The following is a 21,041-nucleotide window of genomic DNA, read 5'->3' as shown; positions in this document are numbered from 1 at the left end:
TTCATAATTCAAATCAATTTGACTTCTCACCTCTTGGGATGATTGATCCCAATGACGTCCCATGGGCAGTAGCCATTTACATATTACCTCTCCAAAGCTCAAATTCTTCTATCGTCCATACAATGAAAATCAACATGAATCAGATATAAGCCAAAGTTTTTGAAACCCCAGAAAGTAATTTAGATAACACTAAAATCAGTATGATGAAAATACGCTGGATATTAGACCTCCTCATGTAATACTTGAATAATAAAGGACAAATTTCACTATGTGATGCAGAAATTTTAGTAATATGCTTAATATAAATTCTTGGTAAGATAATCAGTAGAAGGTGAATGATAACTATACCCATGATTTCTTGCATGAAATATCTATATGCTTATTAATATAATATCAATATGCTTATTAAAACCAACTTTTGGAAAATTTCACTTTATGGAAAATAATCACAAAGAAAACAATGTCTAATAAGCAAAATACAAGCAATTTTCGATTCTTGTCGTCAGACATTTGTAGCTGGAAGTCATCTTTGGTGTCTATGCATAGGCTTCCAATTTCTTTATTCAGGCGGGCCAGGCATGTGTCAACATGACTAGTTGCTGATAAATGTTCGACTCACTGAACCATGTGAATTCATCCTTTCAAGCCTGCAAAAACATTTGAAGGGTGCAAGGTTACAAGTCCATGACTAATTTACCTAGCTAGTGGAAACAAGATAAATGGTAACTTAGAAAAAACAATGAATGTGTAGACCGGAAAGATTATTTTGAATTTCATACTTCTTAAAGCTTTGTCGACAGTAAATGATATCAAATGAAACAAGTCCTAGAACTAAGAAAATGAAATTATTGGATTTTTGTCAAATAGTTGAGTAGAAAATAATGAAGAAAGAAAGAAATCTCAAGTTTGGCTAAATTTACACCAGAGCATAAACCTACTACCAGCTCCAAAAGGAATCAAGATTCTTAGCTCCTGTTTGGATTGCTATTTATAAGAGTTTTTATAAAAAAATATATTATATTAATTTGATATATGTGAGGTAAAAAAAGTGATTAGAAAATGTATTTGTAAAAAATATAGAAATTTTTCTTTAGAAAGCTGCGATCCAAACAAGGCCAGTTTTTTGTTTTACCTGTTTATTCATATGAAAATTTTGACATTATTATTTGTATGAAAATTGGAATTTCTGTTTTCAAATTGTGCAAATTAGGTTCGAATTTGGGATAATGTGTTTCCAAATCGAAATTTCCGTTTTCAAATTCATAAATCGAAAATGATAATAATACCTCTAACTACTAATTATATTATATAATAATAGTGAGTCTAATTAAGTTAGTTTCATAAAAACAAAAATTAGCATCTAATTTAGCAAATTATGTTATAAACTTATAAGTTAAATTTGCTAAATTCGGTGAATTCAGTAACCAACTGAATTTCAAAATGAAATCGAAGTAAATTCGAATTCGGAATTTGTGAATTTAAAATTGAAAACGTTTGAAATTTCCAACTTCCAAATTTTTTAAACTTCCGACTTCATGGTTCTGATTTACGGAATTGAAATTCGATGCACAGCCTAGTTGATGCAGACAGCAAAGCAGAAGAGAGCAGCAATTGCACATTCGTGGGAACATGCAATAACAGACCTTTTTTTTTTTTTTTGAGGGAAGCAACAACGGACTCGACTGCATCAACCAATGCAACTATGAAATTCACGGTCGACATAATATCTCATGTACCCCTGCTTTGCAGCCCAATACGGCAATACCCGTCGATGCTGCTGCCTTCATCCTGATTCGCCACCGGCTGCCACTGAGGGATCCAGGAAATTAGGCTTAATTCATTGATTTCATGCATTGGATATTGCAATTTGATTTTTAGTATTCCATATCAGATTTTGTTGGTAAAAGTTTTACTGGGATTAAATTTTGGTAGATTCCAGGATTAGTGATCAGGTATCTTATTCTACGGATTTTATCCCATGTGTTTTGAGCAACGTTTTACAAGATTGAATTTAAAAATACTCCAAGCCGTTGGCTTTTATACTTGTTCCCGTAGCATATTTGACCAAAGAGCCCATTATAGTTCTTGTTATTCAAAATAAACTACTTTGTTCCTTGCTGGGGTGTTTTGTGTTGGGGGGGGGGGGAGAGGGGTTAGTTTGGGTGGAGTAGTGAGGTGGTAAAAATTGTAAGGTAAGAGATCTTGAATTCAAAATTTTTCACTTACAAAATAAGAAAAAAAAACTACTTTGTTCCTTGAACTATAGCATTTTAATTGTGATTAATTTTTTATGCATTGACATTGTAAAATTTCGTACAAGCAGGTTTAAGACACAATCCACGATTTCAAATATGAGCACAAGGCATTGATTAAGAGCGGAAATATTAGTTTTTTTTAAAAAGTGTAGCTAATTTGAGAAAGCATATAAATATAGGAGTGCAATAATTGTGATTGGGTGTGTATTCACGTCATATGTTAGGTCTAACTTAAATGTGCTAACGGATACTAGAAAATGCTAATTCTTTTAGCTTTGCAAAATGGAATCAATGTTATCCAGTAGGGAAAAATTATAATCTTGATTTCTTTTCCTCTTTAAGTTGTTTGATTACAGTACGTGTTTGTTACCACAAATACCCTCAATCATAGAACAAATCTTGGGAAAACAGGAAAAAAAAAAGGTACAAAAATTGAAAGGCTAACTCCGGTACGTAGCAGGATGTTATGGAGAACTTGTCGTTGGTCTGGGAATCCTTGTACAAAGCCTCGACCTTTTTTTTTTTAATATTGAAATGGAGGCCAAGATTCATATTAACAAAGATTTTACTGTGTAGAACTAAGTTAGTAGTTAGAGGAGGATTTTTAGAGTTCTTCTCTATGTGAAGTTCAAGGTTCAAATTTTATAGTTGATAGTTGTTGTGAAAAGAGTGTGAGGAGAGATGTGAGGGTAAAATATTTGAATTTTGTATCTGACGAATAGGAATGGAAAAAGTGCAGAGAGGGATGAGAAGATTTTAAAAAAAATTAAGTTACCTTTGCTAACACGCTAGCATAGAATGCACACTAGAAGCGACATGAATTCAAGGGCGAAAAAAAAATCTGAAACAAATTCCTACTAATGCGTTACATTGATATAGTGGCTAAAATTGATGCGTTTAGAAATTAGAGGTCTTGAATTTTAATTCCTCTTCCCCCCTTTTCACTTCTTAAATCCCACTCCTCTCCTGCTAGAAAAAAAAAAATTATAAAAAGTTTCCTGCTTAAAAAAAAAAAAAAGAAAGAAAGTCGTGCAGTATCTGTATGACTAACACACATACATTATCAACAAATGCTTGAAAATATTGGATCTGACAATTCAGCCCTTGGACTTCTGCTGGACGATAGTTTTTGTTAATCTATAGAATTTTATTACTTGGGACTTGTGAGGCCAATTGGACTTCGTAGGGATCCAAAAGTGGCTGCTCAATTATTTGCCAGGAATGCTTGTTCTACATCAGACATGGACATATGTACTTGGAAATCTTCTCTATCATCTTTTCTCCTTCCACAATTGTCGCGCATGCGCTATCTTCCATCTAATAAAATTTCCAGATTTTTATCAATGAAATATATGAATGAAAAATTCTTTCTTCCACACCCATAATCAACTCGTCAGCGGGAGCACCACGTAGTTAAATTTCCTATAACTATATAATTTCATGTCAAATAATGTACACGTCTGTCTATTAGCCCATTGCTTCAAGTAAAATATTCATTTAAATCAAGTCCTTTTGAGAAAAAAAATATCTTTGCCACTTACAATCTTTAGGGGAAAGAAATGATAATAAAAGCTCTAGGGTGAACATGCTTATTACAGTTACTCCATTGCTCTAAAAGAATTACTGGTTGATTCATAGTTCAAACGGTAAAATTTATTTGTGTCTCCACTTAAAAGTGATCCTGGCTTTGCCAGTACGTGTGTTACCATGCAGAATGCATCCTATCCTGCCGCCTAATGTTATTGTTAATTTTAAAGTTTTGATGGAATTCGGTGTATTAGTGCTGATATTATTAAAGAAAATGTTATTGTTACAGTATAGTCAAAATTTTCAGTGGACAATGTCATCTAGCATTTATAAATCAAGGGACTAAACATCCTAGGCTTGCTGGGACCCAAGTCATAATCTGTTAAGAACTTAGTCACGGGTTCCTATGTTATTGCAGCATTTCATCTGAAATGAGTCATTTCTTCCGTTGACTTCACCTGCCTTTTATGGCACCATAAAAGCAAGAGCAACACCATTGTTTCAACTTGAACATAGTGAAAGCAGATATGTTGATGTAATATTTTGTGCTTCCTGACAATACCCTCATTAAATAAGTGTCCTAATGCCTTTTAATTTTCCATAACTTCCTGTCGTCAATTTATTTTGATTCCCTAAATTCATGTAGTAACTTCTGTTAATTTTCTTAAATTTAAACCCACAAAGAGTGTACCCTTCCCACTACTAATTCGATAATCCTTCAACCAACGATTTTTTTAAGTTCATAGATTCATTATCATATTTTTCAAAAAATGAGGTAAAATATTTTGAATTTTTCTAACAGGTGCCCATAGGGCATTCGTTATCACACTTAATAATCACGTAACCTACCATGTATATATATATATGTGCTAACAATTATTACCCTCTCTTGTATTTATTTACTTTTTCTAATTAATCTTACATTTCCGAAAATATGACATTTGAAATATATTTTAATAAGGCACCCATTAGAAAGAACCAAATATTTTCATGAACTGAAACGCTCGTGTATTGGATCTGTTATCCAAATACTGATATAGATGCTAATGTCCTGAAGTATCAGCATGTTGCCTGATGTAACTTTTCCATTCACAGTTTCTATAACATCTGTGGAGAGAAAATTTGGTAACCAATTCTAGTAGCATAAATACACAATTAATGATGCAAATTTTTTACATGATATAAATTTTATAAAATCACATCTCAGTTTTAGATGCTGATATCCAAATACTGATATAGATGCTAATGTCCTGAAGTATCAGCATGTTGCCTGATGTAACTTTTCCATTCACAGTTTCTATAACATCTGTGGAGAGAAAATTTGGTAACCAATTCTAGTAGCATAAATACACAATTAATGATGCAAATTTTTTACATGATATAAATTTTATAAAATCACATCTCAGTTTTAGATGCTGATATCCAAATACTGATATAGATGCTAATGTCCTGAAGTATCAGCATGTTGCCTGATGTAACTTTTCCATTCACAGTTTCTAAAACATCTGTGGAGAGAAAATTTGGTAACCAATTCTAGTAGCATAAATACACAATTAATGATGCAAATTTTTTACATGATATAAATTTTATAAAATCACATCTCAGTTTTAGATGCTGATATCCAAATACTGATATAGATGCTAATGTCCTGAAGTATCAGCATGTTGCCTGATGTAACTTTTCCATTCACAGTTTCTATAACATCTGTGGAGAGAAAATTTGGTAACCAATTCTAGTTGCATAAATACACAATTAATGATGCAAATTTTTTACATGATATAAATTTTATAAAATCACATCTCAGTTTTAGATGCTGATATCCAAATACTGATATAGATGCTAATGTCCTGAAGTATCAGCATGTTGCCTGATGTAACTTTTCCATTCACAGTTTCTAAAACATCTGTGGAGAGAAAATTTGGTAACCAATTCTAGTAGCATAAATACACAATTAATGATGCAAATTTTTTACATGATATAAATTTTATAAAATCACATCTCAGTTTTAGATGCTGATATCCAAATACTGATATAGATGCTAATGTCCTGAAGTATCAGCATGTTGCCTGATGTAACTTTTCCATTCACAGTTTCTATAACATCTGTGGAGAGAAAATTTGGTAACCAATTCTAGTTGCATAAATACACAATTAATGATGCAAATTTTTTACATGATATAAATTTTATAAAATCACATCTCAGTTTTAGTGATTCACTTACTAAAATTCACTTACCAAAAGGTTGGGTTTCAACCCTTTTAACCCAATGTCAGTCCATAAAGAAACAAAACAACAAACCAACTAAAAAAAATCCTTAACCCAAAACCTAACCCAACAAAATACTAAATCTACAAAAAAAAAATTATTAAGCCCTAATTACATCTTAAAATCCAGAAATAATCTACCCAAAAACCTATTTAAAATATGAAAAAGAGGATTAAAACTTAAAAGGGGTAGAATTGATTTTTTTTTTCTAGATTTTGGAACATAATAAAATTATGTAAAAATTAAGGGGCTAAACTGTAATTTTCTAGAACTTATCCATGCAAGCTTCGAAGAAAGCTTTTTTTCTGCAACTTTTCTTTGTTTCATCAGACGTAAAATGAAAATCACAAACAGCCATGAAAAATTCGAACTAAACAACAAGATTATGCAACCCAGATCTCATCACCCCAAATACTACATCTAATCACAAAAATTATCATGGAACTTGAACTAATTGTTGGATCCTTAATCCAATATTGGATTTATATGTAAATAATTATGTGTTGCAAACTATCAAATAAGGTTAAATCCAATTAAAGTGATCAAATATGGTTTGAACTTAATGTATCTAATAGAATGTGGGCCTTTAATGTGTAGAGATTTAAGGGCTCCTATTTCTATGATGGGCTGAAATAGGGTTCCAAAAGGTAACACGAATGTTACCTATAAATAGGGTTATAGTCCCCAGGTCACACGGATCATTTTATTTATCATGTTTTTCCTAGTACCACAAAATAGCCTTTCCCTGATATCCCATCGTTAGGAAAGATACCAGAGAGAAACTAAAGAATTCTTTCAAGAATCGGTAAATACGTGTTAACCTGGAAGGCCACTCCAAAATCTTCAAGGATTCAAGTGCCAGTTTGTCAACATGACTATGGGTACGCTTCCGCATATATATTACAGCTATATTCAAATATCTAATATTGGGATCCTGAAAATCTTACAAATGGTATCAGAACCTCCCCAATATCAAATTTTGAATTTTTAAGGTGGTAATTAATTTGGTCTTATTCATGAGTACACGGATTCCTCGTTGATTCTAATATGGCCAATTGTATTCGATTTTGACCATTCAATGGTTACTGTACTCATGAATGGTTGTGTTTGATTCTGACTATAAAATAAGGTTGTCTGCCGATTGTTCAAATTTAGAAGTCGCATGAATTCGGTTGAAACGAATTCTGTTGGGTAAATTTTGTAGTGTATTCATCTAATCCAAAGACAGGTGTGGAAAGGTAAAAAATATGGCAAAGAAGCAGGCACGTGGAAAGGTAAAGAATATGGCACAGAAACTGATATGTACGGATGATGAAAGGAATATGTTTACAAAAGCAAGTGGTGACCTATAACAGGCACGGGCCGGTTTGGAAATGTTGCGTATGGCAGAAGCTGAAAATGTATTGGGGTGTCACGGAATTAACATATATATAATGGGTCTAGAAATAAAACACCGAAGAGGAAGCGTAAGCAATACTGAACACAGCCATGCTTGGTTTTGAAACAACATATGGACATTAGTGAATAACGAGTTGAGAGCCTTTAAAAAGTGAAACTTAAGAAAATAAATGTTTGAAATATTAAGTTTTTTAATTATGTAATCTATTTTGATTATCGCTGTTCTAATATATAGTCATTTGGAGGATTTCTAGAGCTGAAGTACTAAATTCTTTTTGGACTTTTAATAAATTTGAGTTATTTTTCTTTTGGTTTCTCACTTTTCTAACAACTTTTATCTAACCTACTAAATTTGAATTATTGAAATTGATTTTAATTGTTATATTAGTAAAATATTAACATTTGTGGAAACTGGGTTCATGGGAAGACAAATTGTTGCCTGTTTCATATTTAATTGAATACAAATATCTCTACTTTACATAAAGCGTCCAAGACTGAGGAATAGTGGATTCCAATTGATTCTCCCGATTATGGGTATTACATCAACAAAATACTATCTATTTATGGGCATTTTACTCTGAATAATTACCATTATGTAAAATAAATAAATGTTTATAACTAAAATTGAAAAACAGTTACACTAATATTTTTGTGAAAGGTAAACTGATTGTCCTGTATTTAGCATAAATTGATTTTGAAAGTAAAAAATAAATTGCCCATAACATACTTGCTCTTTATAATTTTTTTTGCATTATATCAACAAAATACTAGCTATTTATGGACATTTTACTCTGAATCATTATATTTATGTAAAATACAAAAATGTTTGTAACTAAAATTGAAAAAGTGTTACACTAATATTTTTACAAAAAGAAAACTAGTAAATTTTGTATTTAACAATTTTTAAATATGTGAAAGTAAAAACGTTTTTGCCCATAACATACCAGCTCTTTATGAGTTTGTTGCATTACATCAACAAAATACTAACTATTTATGGGTATTTTACTCTGAATCATTATATTTATATAAAATACATAAATGTTTGTAACTAAAATTGAAAAAGTGTTACACTAATATTTTTACAAAAAGGAAACTAGTAAATTTTGTATTTAACAATTTTTAAATATGTGAAAGTAAAAAGGTTTTTGCCTATAACATACCAGCTCTTTATGAATTTTTTGCATTACATCAACAAAATACTAACTATTTATGGGTATTTTACTCTGAATCATTATATTTATATAAAATACATAAATGTTTGTAACTAAAATTGAAAAAGTATTATACTTATATTTTTACTAAAGGGAAACTGGTAGATTTTGTATTTAACAAAATTTAAATATGTGAAAGTAAAAAAGATTGCGCCCATAACATACCAGCTCTTTATGGATTTTTTGCATTAAATTAACAAAATACTAGCTATTTATGGGCATTTTATTCTGAATCACTACATTTATGTAAAATAAATAAATGTTTGTAACTAAAATTGAAAAGGTGTTATACTTATATTTTTACGAAAGAGAAACTGGTAAAATTTGTATTTAACATAAATTAAATATGTTAAAACAACATTACAGGTGATTTTATTAGTTACTTAATTTGCTGGTAAGAAACAAGGTTTTTTTTTTTGCAAAATTTGTTCATTAGATTTTTTCAAATAATTAGGATATAAAGGTAAATTTTCACAATCTTTTATTAGCAATAGACCCCAATTTCTTCCTAAGCAGTGACGAAATCAAGATTTTTTCCTTGGAGGGGGGGCCAAAATGATTGACAAATAAAATTATTTTAATATGTTATATTCAAAATAATTTTCATCTATTTAAATATATGGCATCCTAAAATATCAAATATTAACTTTAATTATAAAGGTATGTCTATTTAATAAATATGTAATATAGTCATAACAAAAATTAAGACAAGAAATAACATTTGATTAAATATTTTATAGGAAAAAAGTAAAATACATAAATGTTTGTAACTAAAATTGAAAAAGTGTTACACTAATATTTTTACAAAAAGAAAACTAGTAAATTTTGTATTTAACAATTTTTAAATATGTGAAAGTAAAAACGTTTTTGCCCAATACAACTTTCAAAACAAATAAATTCATTCTAAATTTTTATTTGGGATTATTTCATAAACCAAATTGCGGTCACTTTGTGTAAAGTATCACTTTCCCATAAAAGACCAGCTCTTTATGATTTTCCTCCATTATTAGAACAGGGTACCCATTTTTTTATAACTAAATTTATTTATCAAATAAAATAAAAATAAATTTATTTTCTAATAAAAGACCAACTCTTTATGGTTTTCCTCCATTATAAGAACAGAGTACCCATTTTCTCATAAATAAATTTATTTATCAGATAAAATACAAATAAATCTATTTTTTAATAAAAGACCAGCTCTTTATGACTTTCCTCCATTATAAGAACAGAGTACCCATTTTTCCATAAATAAATTTATTTATCGGATAAAATAAAAATAAACCCGTTTTTCAATAAAAGACTGGCTCTTTATGACTTTCCTCCATTTTAAGAACAGAGCACCCATTTTTCCATAAACAAATTTATTTATCAAATAAAATAAAAATAAACCCATTTTTTCAATAAAACACCAGGTCTTTATGACTTTCCTCCATCATAAGAACAGAGTACCCATTTTGAAAGTAAAAAGGAATTTGTTTATCGGATAAAATAAAAATAAACTCATTTTTTAATAAAACACCAACTCTTTATGACTTTTTTTCATTATAAAAAAAGAGTGCCCATTTTGTCATAAACAAGTAACTTCTTTAATTAGAAACCATCGACCCCTTACCAAAGACGATCAAATGCAACTAAATGATTTTCTTGCAAGAAAGTTGCCAAAAGCAGCTTTGTGAATGTAGTTGCTATTTTTTTTTCAACCATTTTTCAACGGTACAAAGCACAAAGATACTCAAAGCCAAAAGCCAAAAGCCAATATCTTTTTTCCCTAAACAGCAATTCTACAGCTAAAAGCCAAAAGAAAAATGAAAAATGTCGAGAGCTCAATTGCCAACAAAGCTCTTCTTCGCAGCAGCATGTTGGGCCAACCACAGCACTCGCACGTATTTTCCTACAGCTCGTCCTGCAAAAGGGTGGAAGTAAGAGAGTTAAAACAATTGAAATTTCTGATAACAAATCATCATGGTTAACTCAGCACTGAAGGATCAGACAAAGCCCTTACTTTAACATTTTCCTCAGCTGCGGCAGTAACATCTTCCTTTGTTTCTGATTTGGCGTCTGCATCATCACTATCTGCTTCATCAGCAGCATCATCATCATCGCCTTCCTCAGCCTAAAAGAACAAGTTTTTCCCATTAAGAAAGTGCACGTAATAAGAACATATCACAGATAAAATCTGGAGCAAAAAGAGTCTCTTTTGAGAACAACATTTTAGTCAGGAACTTACATCAGAATCGACTGGGTCATCCTTTGCTTCCTGAAACAAAATCAGACAGGAGTTTGAGATATAAGTTGTCTCTTCATAATCAAATGATCACTGTTCAAATAATGCAGTATAAAGGAAGTCCAAAGTCCAAACTATACAGAAATGGAATTCAAATGTACTCAAGACATCATGCAACAGAGGAGAATTAATGAAAAGTACCTCCTCCTCTCTCTTCTTTTCTGCCTCATCAAAAGCAGCTTTTTCAGCCTACAACATGAACATTTTCATGTGTCAACAAGCAGACGAAAGTAATTTAAACCTTTTTATTTTTTGTGCATCGCTTGGGGAAAAAAAATTCCACATACATCCTTATGCTTGCCCCATGTCTCTTCAGCCAACTTCTTAGCATATTCAAGATCATCAGATACCAATACATTGTCAAATAGAGTTCCAGATTTCACCTGAAGAGATACCAATATATTGTCAAATAGAGTTTTTCTTGCGATTGTTAAATTGACCAAAAATGCAAGAAAAAGGCAATTGACAAAACAGAGATGAAAATAACCAGAAGAAGAGAAAAAAAAAAGAGGTACTTTAACCTGTAATGGTACATTATTCAAAGGCCAACACTCTACATTTCCCTTTAATGACTTCAACACAGCTAAGAATAATTGTTTCTTCCACTCACCGGTCAACTTCTTAAAGCTAAAACAGTTGAAAAACCTACTTCTAAGCCCATGTTGCCATTAACAAACATTACGTAAATATATTACTGTAAGTCAGATAAGGATCAGATTCAAGAACCTCTAGCTTGCTAAAGCATTACCATAGTAGGACTATAAAAAATTTACCCTCACAATGGCGAGATCATAACCCCAAATCAACCATAATTAGTTATCACTTGAACATTAACATGAAGAAGAATATCAGAAGCAAGCAAATTTTCAATCCTAAATTATTTAAGAAAATTATGCATTGTCAAAGATGTCTTGCCTCATTGAATTACCCAAGCGGAGTGAAATAAAATACAAACTGGCATTATGAAGAATGTTGCAAATAAAACCTGTGAAAAATGTTACAGCTTGCCAGAAAATTGCAACTCATCAATGCAGAATGACAAGGCCATGGTTTTAATACAATACATGTTTCTACAAAGCTGTCCTCAATCTAAAAATAAGTAAGATTATGAATAAAACCTGTTAGAAATGTTAATGCTCATTGGAAAATTGTAACTAGTCAACGCAGAATGAGAGGGCCATGGTTTTCATATAACAATTGTTGCTACAAACTCTCCTTAGTCGACCAATCACATGGCTGCATATGAAACCAGAAAACAATCAACTCTGTCCTCAAGGAACAGACACAAAGCACACCAATGAAGAGCAGGGATTGTCAAGAAACGAACAGGAAGCCACGCCTATAAAGAGTAAGGCTCACTGACGTAAATATAGCCCAAACAAAAGTTATCCACCAAGCCAGAAACAAGGCCATTTCTTTGACCAAAGCAGAGCAAGGCAGTAGATTACATGGCAACTTGAAATCTGCCAGCAAGTTAACATCAATATGGGATAATCCAAGAAGGAGAAGTGCAATCGCGGCAGGCGCAAAGAACTGCAGAACTACAAGAAACATGTAATGGTTGTGCAAGAAAACTTTTGCCCTGCTATAATCCAAGTCAGGGACCTTACTGGCATGCAATCTCTGGTACCAACACAGTACCGCTTCATTTAAAAACATCTGCACATTTGGCCGCAAAGACAAAATTTGCAAAATACCAGAACTGAACATGCACCAAACCCTGAACTTGTAGAAATCTGATCGCAACATGCCCAATCTACCTATCAACTCCTCAGTATATCTGTTCCTACCATTGGAATGAAGCCCTTTGATTCCATCAGATTTATCGCAGACGAGGAGTTCAATAAACGGGCCAACCCAAAGCGTGGAAGTGAATACAACTAACAAGTAATTGCCATAAAGAAGCATTCTTCCAAACCATCCACAGGAAATTATGGACAAATTAGAACGAATCTGATCAGTTCCAAGCCAAAAGGCACGAGCATTCCTCGTAGCTGGGATGTAAAAGAGACCCACAATGCAGCCCATTAGAACAGCAATAAAGAACTTCCCAAATCCGTCCAACGATTCAAAATCAAAATCAAGACCCCAACCGGGAACCATCTCCAAAACAATCGCGAGGCCCCAGAAAAACCCAAGAACCCCAAATACAAGACTCAACAGCCTCTCTGACCTTTTAGAAGCTGATCACTCAAATGAAAGCTTGGCAATCAAAATTAACAATCTACATACCCCAACAATTCCTAACAAAATCGGGATCACGGACCCATTTTCTAAAATAACATATTAAAAAACCTACACCATCGCTTTTCCTTGAAGTCTGTCATTGCATCGGAAGGGTCTTTAAAGTGTGTCCATGATTGTATAAATTCAGATCTGGATGCTAGAGAGGAAGAGGGGAACCATATGTCTATGGGAAACTGAAAATTGATAGAGAGGGAAAGAGAGATAGAAGGAGAAAGGTGCAGGGGAGGTTGCAATTGAACTTTCGAGCGCTCTGATCTGAGAACAATATTTGGGAAAGTAGCCTTGCAAGTGTGGAAGGCTTGAAATTCATGTGGTGCTAGGCTTGACAAGTGCTGTGCCGGGAATGCTTAAAAAATTTTCAATGCGCGGCTCTGCTAAAAATTGAAAGGGAGCAAAATTTTGAAATTTTCACAAAAAAGCACCCATGATTTCTCACCAATAACATAGAAACTTTGGCCCACTAGAATCAGTATTTGGAGGGAAGCTTTCCCGTTCTCCTTTTGGCGAGAATTTTAAGCGAGAAAAGTCCTTGCCCTCGCAGAGTATATGATGGCTCCAATTTTTGGTGAGGTATTGTCCTTTTCCTTGCTATAAGCCTCTTAAGAGCGTCAAGCTTTCTACTTCTTCCTAAAGTTGTTGTCGCTAATACCCTTTTTTGTTGTAGTGAAGGGAGGAAAACTATAAAAAAACTGGTGTTTTATTGAAAAATATATTTATTTTTTCATCCGATAAATAAATTTATTTATGAAAAAATGGGTAGTTTGTTCTTATAATAGATGAAAACTATAAAGAGCTTGTGTTTTATTGAAAAACGGGTTCATTTTTATTTTATTCGATAAATAATATTTATTTTTTAGAAAAATGGGTACTATATTCTTATAATGGAGGAAATTCATAAAGAACTGGTTTTTTATTCAAAAAAGAGTTTATTTTTATTTTATTCGATAAACAAATTTGTTTATGGCAAAATGGATACTCTTTTCTTATAAGGGAGGGAAGCCATAAAGAGCTGATGTTTTATTGAGAAATGGGTTCATTTTTATTTTTTCGATAAATAAAATTTTTTTTATCCGATAAATAAATTTGTTTATGGCAAAATGGGTACACGGTTCTTATAATAGAGGAAAGGCATAAAGAGTTAGGATTTTATTGAAAAATGGGTTTATTTTTATTTTATCTGATAAATAATTTTTTTTAAGAAAATGGGTACTCTGTTCTTATAATAGAGAAAAGTCATAAAGAGTTTATTTTTTTATTGAAAAACGGGTTTATTACTATTTTATTCCAGCCAACTGTGACCCATTTTCCCATTAACCTAAGTTAGACGGACTAAATCATTGAGTTTGTTAACCACAGTCAAAATTAACACAGAAGCAACTTACTCAATCCTTTATGGCTTATACCGAATGAATACTAGGAAGCTTATTTGAAATAACAATAAAAATATTCTATAAATGATTAAAATTTAGTACATTAGTTAGTAAGTACTTGTAACATACTTGTATAATGCATGATTATATGTATAATTTAATATTCTTTTGTACTTATATATTTTAAAATATTTTGAGAAAAATATTTTGACCTTTCACATAACCTTAGAAAATAATAAAATTTTATCGTATTATAAAATAATAATTTTATCTTATTATATTCATAGGTTTTAAGTTATAAAAATTGTGATATAGAAACAAGTGATATTCTACATGTAACTAGGAAGATTTGTTGTTATTGTTATCCAAACTTTCAACTTTTTCAAAAATTGAAAATGATTACAAACTTACTATTCTACAATTAGTATAATTTGTTAATTAGCCAAAATTCTAGCAAAAGGCAAGCAAATGCAACTTGTAATCAATCCATTCTGATGCATGAAAAAATAAGGTAGCATTCTGCAAATAAATAAAAAAAATCCACTTTATATAGTTCGTTGTGACAACCAGGCTTATCCCCACTTTTGTTTGAGTTTTGATTACAATGGATATAACCTATTCCCTCCAAATCCCAAATTTTGAATTATAACATTCAACCAAAACATGCTCAAACTCTCAGGCTCGGTCATACAAGGACAACTAGTGTGAATATCCGTGCTACGCACGGTACTTACATTATTAAAATAAATTAAAAAATTATACCATTTTAATTTGAAAAAAGTTAAAAAAATTATACCAACATAATTAAAATTTAAGATTTGTCTAACAATAGTTCAAAATATGACAAAAACTGTAAATCATTCAAGAATTGTGTTTTTGCAAAAGATGGATCTTAAAATAATAATAATAATTTATATTAGAAAATGAATGATATATGGATAGAAATAAATGTAATTGCATGTTTTTTTATTTTAAAATGAAATACTTACCAATATTATGCATTCCATTTGATAATCTTATATATATATATATATATGCATTATGAGAATATATATATGTATGTATATATATGTGTGTGTGTGAATTAACTACCTTTGAATTAATTTTTATTAAAAAAATTATTTATTTTTAATGCCTTTATAATTTGTGAATGATTGTGAGAGTAAAATATATTATGACAATAAGATACGTTGAATTGTGAAAATTGTAATTTAAACAGGCTCCTAAATTTTGGATATTTGACTTTCGTAGTTGCGAATTTCTTAAATTAACGGTTAGTTATTACTCTAAGTGATATGGTAAGTGTCAGTAATAAATGTGAGATGTGAATTGGAATTTGCAGATATCATTTTACAGGGGTGGTTATTATCCGTTAGTTAAAGTTTAGGAGTTTGAATTTTATGGGGTAGTGGAAAAAACATAAGGGAAATGTGGAAAAAATATAAGTATGATTATAGGATTTGTAGGGCCGGTTACATGATTAGTTAAGAGATAAATATTTTTTAATTAAAAAATGTAAAATTCTATTAAAATAGCATTCAGACTTTTGATAATTTTGAAAGCTCCTTATCCAAAACCCCCTCAGCAATACATTTAGATATAGATACTAAGCGATAGTTATGATAGCGCAATAGTTTTTACCTGATATAACACGTTGTTACACTTTTAGCGATCATTTGATTTATTGTTGGACATATTCGCCTAAATAAAATAACACCTAAAATTATGGAAGTAAGTTTCCTATCTAAAATAGTAAGTTAAGTGTAATAGATTAGTAACTTTTATACCTCAAAAGGTAAATTGGAATAAATATTAAACTTAATTTTTAAATAAATAGATTACTACTTGATATCCCAAACTTACTTTTAAAAGAGTAAGTTTAGTTCAAATAACAGTAAGTTTTTATACATAAATAGTAATTCTTACTAATAACATGGCAATAAAAATGATTAAGGATCAAAATTTACCATTTTTTGGAATGCATGTACAATTTTTACATTAAAACCTTATCTCAAAGTAGTATTAGGAAGTTTATTTGAAATAATGATAAGATGTTTTTATTAATGATTAAAACTTAGTACCTTAGTTAGTAAGCACTCATAATATACCTTAGTAAGTTTAATTCAAGTAATAGTAAGTTTTTATACATAAATAGTAATTATTACTGATAACATAGCAAATTTGATTAATAATCAAGATTTATTGATTTATGGGACGCATGTACTATTTTACTTTAAAACTTATTTCAAACTAATATTAGGAAGTTTATTTGAAATAACGATAAGATGTTTTATCAATGATTAAAACTTAGTACCTTAGTTAGTAAGTACTCATAATATACTCGTATAATACATTATTATAGGTATAATTTAAAATTTGTTGTACTTATATATTTTAAAATACTATGAAAAATAGTATGAACTAAACCTACTCTCCAAAAAGTAAATTTCTGATATGCAGTAGTAATTTATTTTTAAAAAATTTAAGTTGCATATTTATTTCAATTTACGCTTGAACATACATCGATCGGTGCTCTTTGGATGCGTCCAAACTCCAGTGAATGTCTTTAAACTAAATTCTAATCAAAGTAGTATCCAAAATGTAATGATTCAGAGTAAAATGCTCATAAAACTTAGTACAAGGATAGCTAGTGTGAATATCCGTGCTATCCAAAATATTTATGTATTTTACATAAATATAATGATTCAGAGTAAAATGCCAATAAATAGATAGTATTTTGTTGATGTAATGCCCATAATCGGTGGCCCCAGGATGGCTTTGTTTAGTAATTAGTACTGCTTACGCTTCTTCACAAATGTTTTATTCTTAGGCCCTTTATATTTATGTTAATTCCGTGACATCCCAACACACTTTTAGCTTCTGCAGTACGCAACATTTCCAAATCCCGGTTATAGGTCACCACTTACTTTTGTAAAAATAACCCTTCTTGATCCGTACATGTCAGTTTCTTTGACATATTCTTTACCTTTCCACGTGCCTGCTTCTTTACCATATGCTTTACTTTCCACACCTCTTCTTTGATTACTAAACATACTGCAGCAACATCCATTGTGTTGAAACTCATTCAGGTTGTGTGGATTGGCTTGTCCTGAATGATTGTTAGTTTTGTCTCTAGTCTCTTGGTCATAATAATTCCATGGTTGTGGTTTTGATGCACGGAAATTTGGTCAAAATTCTATTCTAGTCATGATTGATTACTATGGTGTCAGATTGTCAATTACATTGATTCCATTTATTGGTTTTATAGAATGCATGTGGGTCACACTTTAGTTGACAGGCATGGGGTATCTTTTGGTTTCCTTCTTCTTGATTAAATTGACAATGTATAATGCAATCCAGTAGTTGTTTCATGTGCTCAACATTAAATGGCCGAGAGTTTCTCAAGTAAATTATTGTTATGGTGGTTTATGTCTTAAAACATGGAGCAAGTTTTCTTGTTTTGATTCAACTGTAATTAGTATTTTGGCTTGCTTCCTTGTATAAGAGAATTTGCATATATTTATATGTTAAGAAAATTAGGGTTTCTTTAATTTAAGTAAATCCTAATAAAGTTAAATATAACATTCAAGTCTTATAAAATCCATATGTGTGGCACATTAAATATATAGTTTTATAAAGTACTTATGGATTTCAAAAAAAAAACAAATTGGGCTTGAATGATAAATTTGGGTCAAATTTTGGATATGGACCTTTGGTCCAATAAGTCTTGATCCAATTTGATTGGTTTGATCATCTTTGACCACGTTTTGACCAGGGTTGGCCAAAGTTGACTTTGATAATATTTTTTGTTTAATTTGTATAATTTTAAATTTGAATATTGGTATGAATATATATATATTAGAATAAATTAGTTGAAATAATATGCCACCAAAGTGACCTCTATTACGAAAATTAATTTATTTTAAAATATAATCAGTTGGGTACTTGTGATTTTATGAATTTTGATCGGCCCAAAAGAAGGTTAATATTTAATAAAATTACATGTGCACTTGTGGTAATAAATACTTGATAATTATTTAAATTTTTACATGTGATTTATAAATTAGCCCAAAGAAAAATTTATTTTTGACATGTTATTATTATCAGTATTTATTACTGCACCAAGATATCACTTAGAAGTTAATATTTTTGTCCAAAGACAAAATATTAATGGAACATCGGTATCTTAAGATAGGGTTACCATTATTTGAATTTATTATTATTTGGTTTATGTGAGCATAGGTTTAATTATTTGATATTTTTTCTGTTCAATTGCAAATGATCTTACAAATATTACTACCAACATCAATAATATTTCTATGTTGAATGACACAAATTTCAAGTTCTGGAAAGAAAATCTCTTGATAGTAGTTGGAATAATGGATCTCGACCTTGCATTTACGGGATGATTCTCTCCCACCTCTTACAGATCAGAGTACCTCTGATGAAAAGAGAGATAAGGAAATGTGGGAGAGATCAAATCGCTTGTGTCTGATGATCATTAAGAAAACCGTTTCAGAAGCATTCAGAGGAACAATGTTAGAAACAAAAGTAACCGCTAAAGAGTTCTTTCAGGACATTGAAAAAAGGTTTGTCAAGAACGAAAAGATTGAAATTAGTACGCTCTTGACACGTCTAGTTTCAATGAAATATAGTGGTAAAAACAATATCAGAGTGCACATTATGGAAATGTCTCATCTTGTTTCAAAATTAAATGCACTTAAATTGACACTCTCTAAAGAGTTACTAGTACATTTGATTTTAATATCTTTTCCTACATAGTTTAGCCAGTTTAAGGTCAGTTACAACTATCAAAAGGAGATTTGGTTTCTAAATGAACTCATCTCGCACTGTGTAGAGGAAGAGGAAAGGTTGAAGCAAGATCAGACAGAAAGTGCCCATCTGGTGTCAACCACTAATAATAAAAGTAAGGGATTTAAGAGAAAGAAGAAACAAAGAGTTGCAGGTACAACGTCACAAAAGAAACAACAAAAGAAATCAGATAATCAGGGAAAGAATAGTTATTTCTTCTATGGAGCTGAAGGGCATAAAAAGAAGTATTGCACCAACTATCACGCTTGACGTGCTAAGAAAGGTATGCTTCTTAATTTGGTTTATTCTGAAATTAATTTAACTTCGGTACCTAGACACACATGATGGTTAGATTCTGGTACAATAACTCACATCAGTGTGTCTATGCAGGGTTACCTGAATTGCCGAGACTAATAATGATAATGAAAGATATATCTACGTGGATGATGGTAAAACAGTTCAAGTTGAGACAATTGGAGTTTTTAGATTATTGTTAAAAATCGAATTTTATTTGGATCTCAATGAGACATTTGTTGTACCGTCTTTTCGACGAAATTTAATTTCTATATCTGTTTTGGACAAATTTGGTTATTCTTGTTCATTTGAAAATGAAAAATTTGAATTATTTCATGATTCAAAATTGGTTGGTTTTGATTCTTTAATGCACTACGATAATCTATATTTAATTGATACAATTGTCTCATTTAATGAATCTCTGCATTTGAGTACTAGAGGAGTAAAGAGCAAATTAATCAATGAGAATTCAGCTGCATTATAGCACAAGAGACTGGGAAATATCTCCAAACGGAGAATAGAAGGACTTGTGTTAAATGAAATTCTCGACCCCTTAAATTTTACAAATTTGATGATTGTATTAACTGTATAAAGGGGAAACAAACCAATAAAAGGAGATTTGAAACCAATAGGTCCTTAGATGTCTTAGAACTTATATATACAGATTTTTGTGGACCATTTTTCACATCTACTTGGAATGGTCAACAATATTTTATAACGTTCATAGACGATTTTTCAAGATATGACTACATATATCTCATTTCTGAAAAGTCACAGTCACTGGACGTGTTTAAAAATTTTAAGGCTGAAGTTGAGAATCAACTCAACAAAAGAATTAAATGCGTCAGATCTGATCGTGGTGGTGAGTACTATGGTAGATATGATGGTTCAGGTGAATAACATCCAAGACCATTTGCTAAATATCTAGAGAAATGAGGTATCGTCCTACGGTACACTATCTCGGGTTCACCCACTAAGAATGGTGTAGCTGAAAAACGAAATAGAACGCTTAAAGATATGGTAAGAAGTATGATATGTCATTGTATCTTACCAGAGTCACTCTGGGGAGAAGCATTTAAAACTGCAGCATATATCCTTAACAGACTTCCAACTAAAGCAACTATCAAAATTTCTTATGAGTTTTGGACAGGAAAAAAGTCCAGTTTAAAGCATTTACATATTTGGAGATGTCCAGTTGAGGCAAGACCTTATAAGCCAAATGAAAATAAACTGGATTAAAAAATGATTAGTTGTTATTTTATTGGATACTCTGAAAAATCTAGAGGTTACAAGTTTTATGATCTCACAACTAAATCAATTTTTGAGACAGAAAATGCCTGATTCTTTGAGGATATTGAGTTTGGGGGAGAAAATACAGT

General features: G+C 31.0%; 2 protein-coding genes across 2 annotated transcripts; both read right to left on the bottom strand.

Annotated features, from left to right (window-relative positions):
• Nucleotides 1–10,362: 10,362 nt before the first annotated feature.
• On the bottom strand, nt 10,363–11,317 carry LOC113773985. Its single transcript, XM_027318571.1, has 5 exons — nt 11,227–11,317; nt 11,081–11,128; nt 10,883–10,912; nt 10,658–10,768; nt 10,363–10,558 (listed from the first exon to the last, which is right to left on the bottom strand). The coding sequence occupies exons 1-5, from the start codon at nt 11,295–11,297 to the stop codon at nt 10,363–10,365; spliced, it is 456 nt and encodes a 151-aa protein (XP_027174372.1). The 5' UTR covers nt 11,298–11,317.
• Nucleotides 11,318–12,253: 936 nt separating this feature from the next.
• On the bottom strand, nt 12,254–13,416 carry LOC113773984. The gene has a single exon (XM_027318570.1). It carries the CDS (start codon nt 13,040–13,042, stop codon nt 12,254–12,256), a length of 789 nt encoding a protein of 262 aa, XP_027174371.1. The 5' UTR covers nt 13,043–13,416.
• Nucleotides 13,417–21,041: the final 7,625 nt, after the last annotated feature.

The sequence above is a fragment of the Coffea eugenioides genome, chromosome 6, assembly GCF_003713205.1.
Source record: "Coffea eugenioides isolate CCC68of chromosome 6, Ceug_1.0, whole genome shotgun sequence".
Lineage (NCBI taxonomy): Eukaryota > Viridiplantae > Streptophyta > Magnoliopsida > Gentianales > Rubiaceae > Coffea > Coffea eugenioides.
This window is presented reverse-complemented; position numbering and strand designations above follow the sequence as displayed.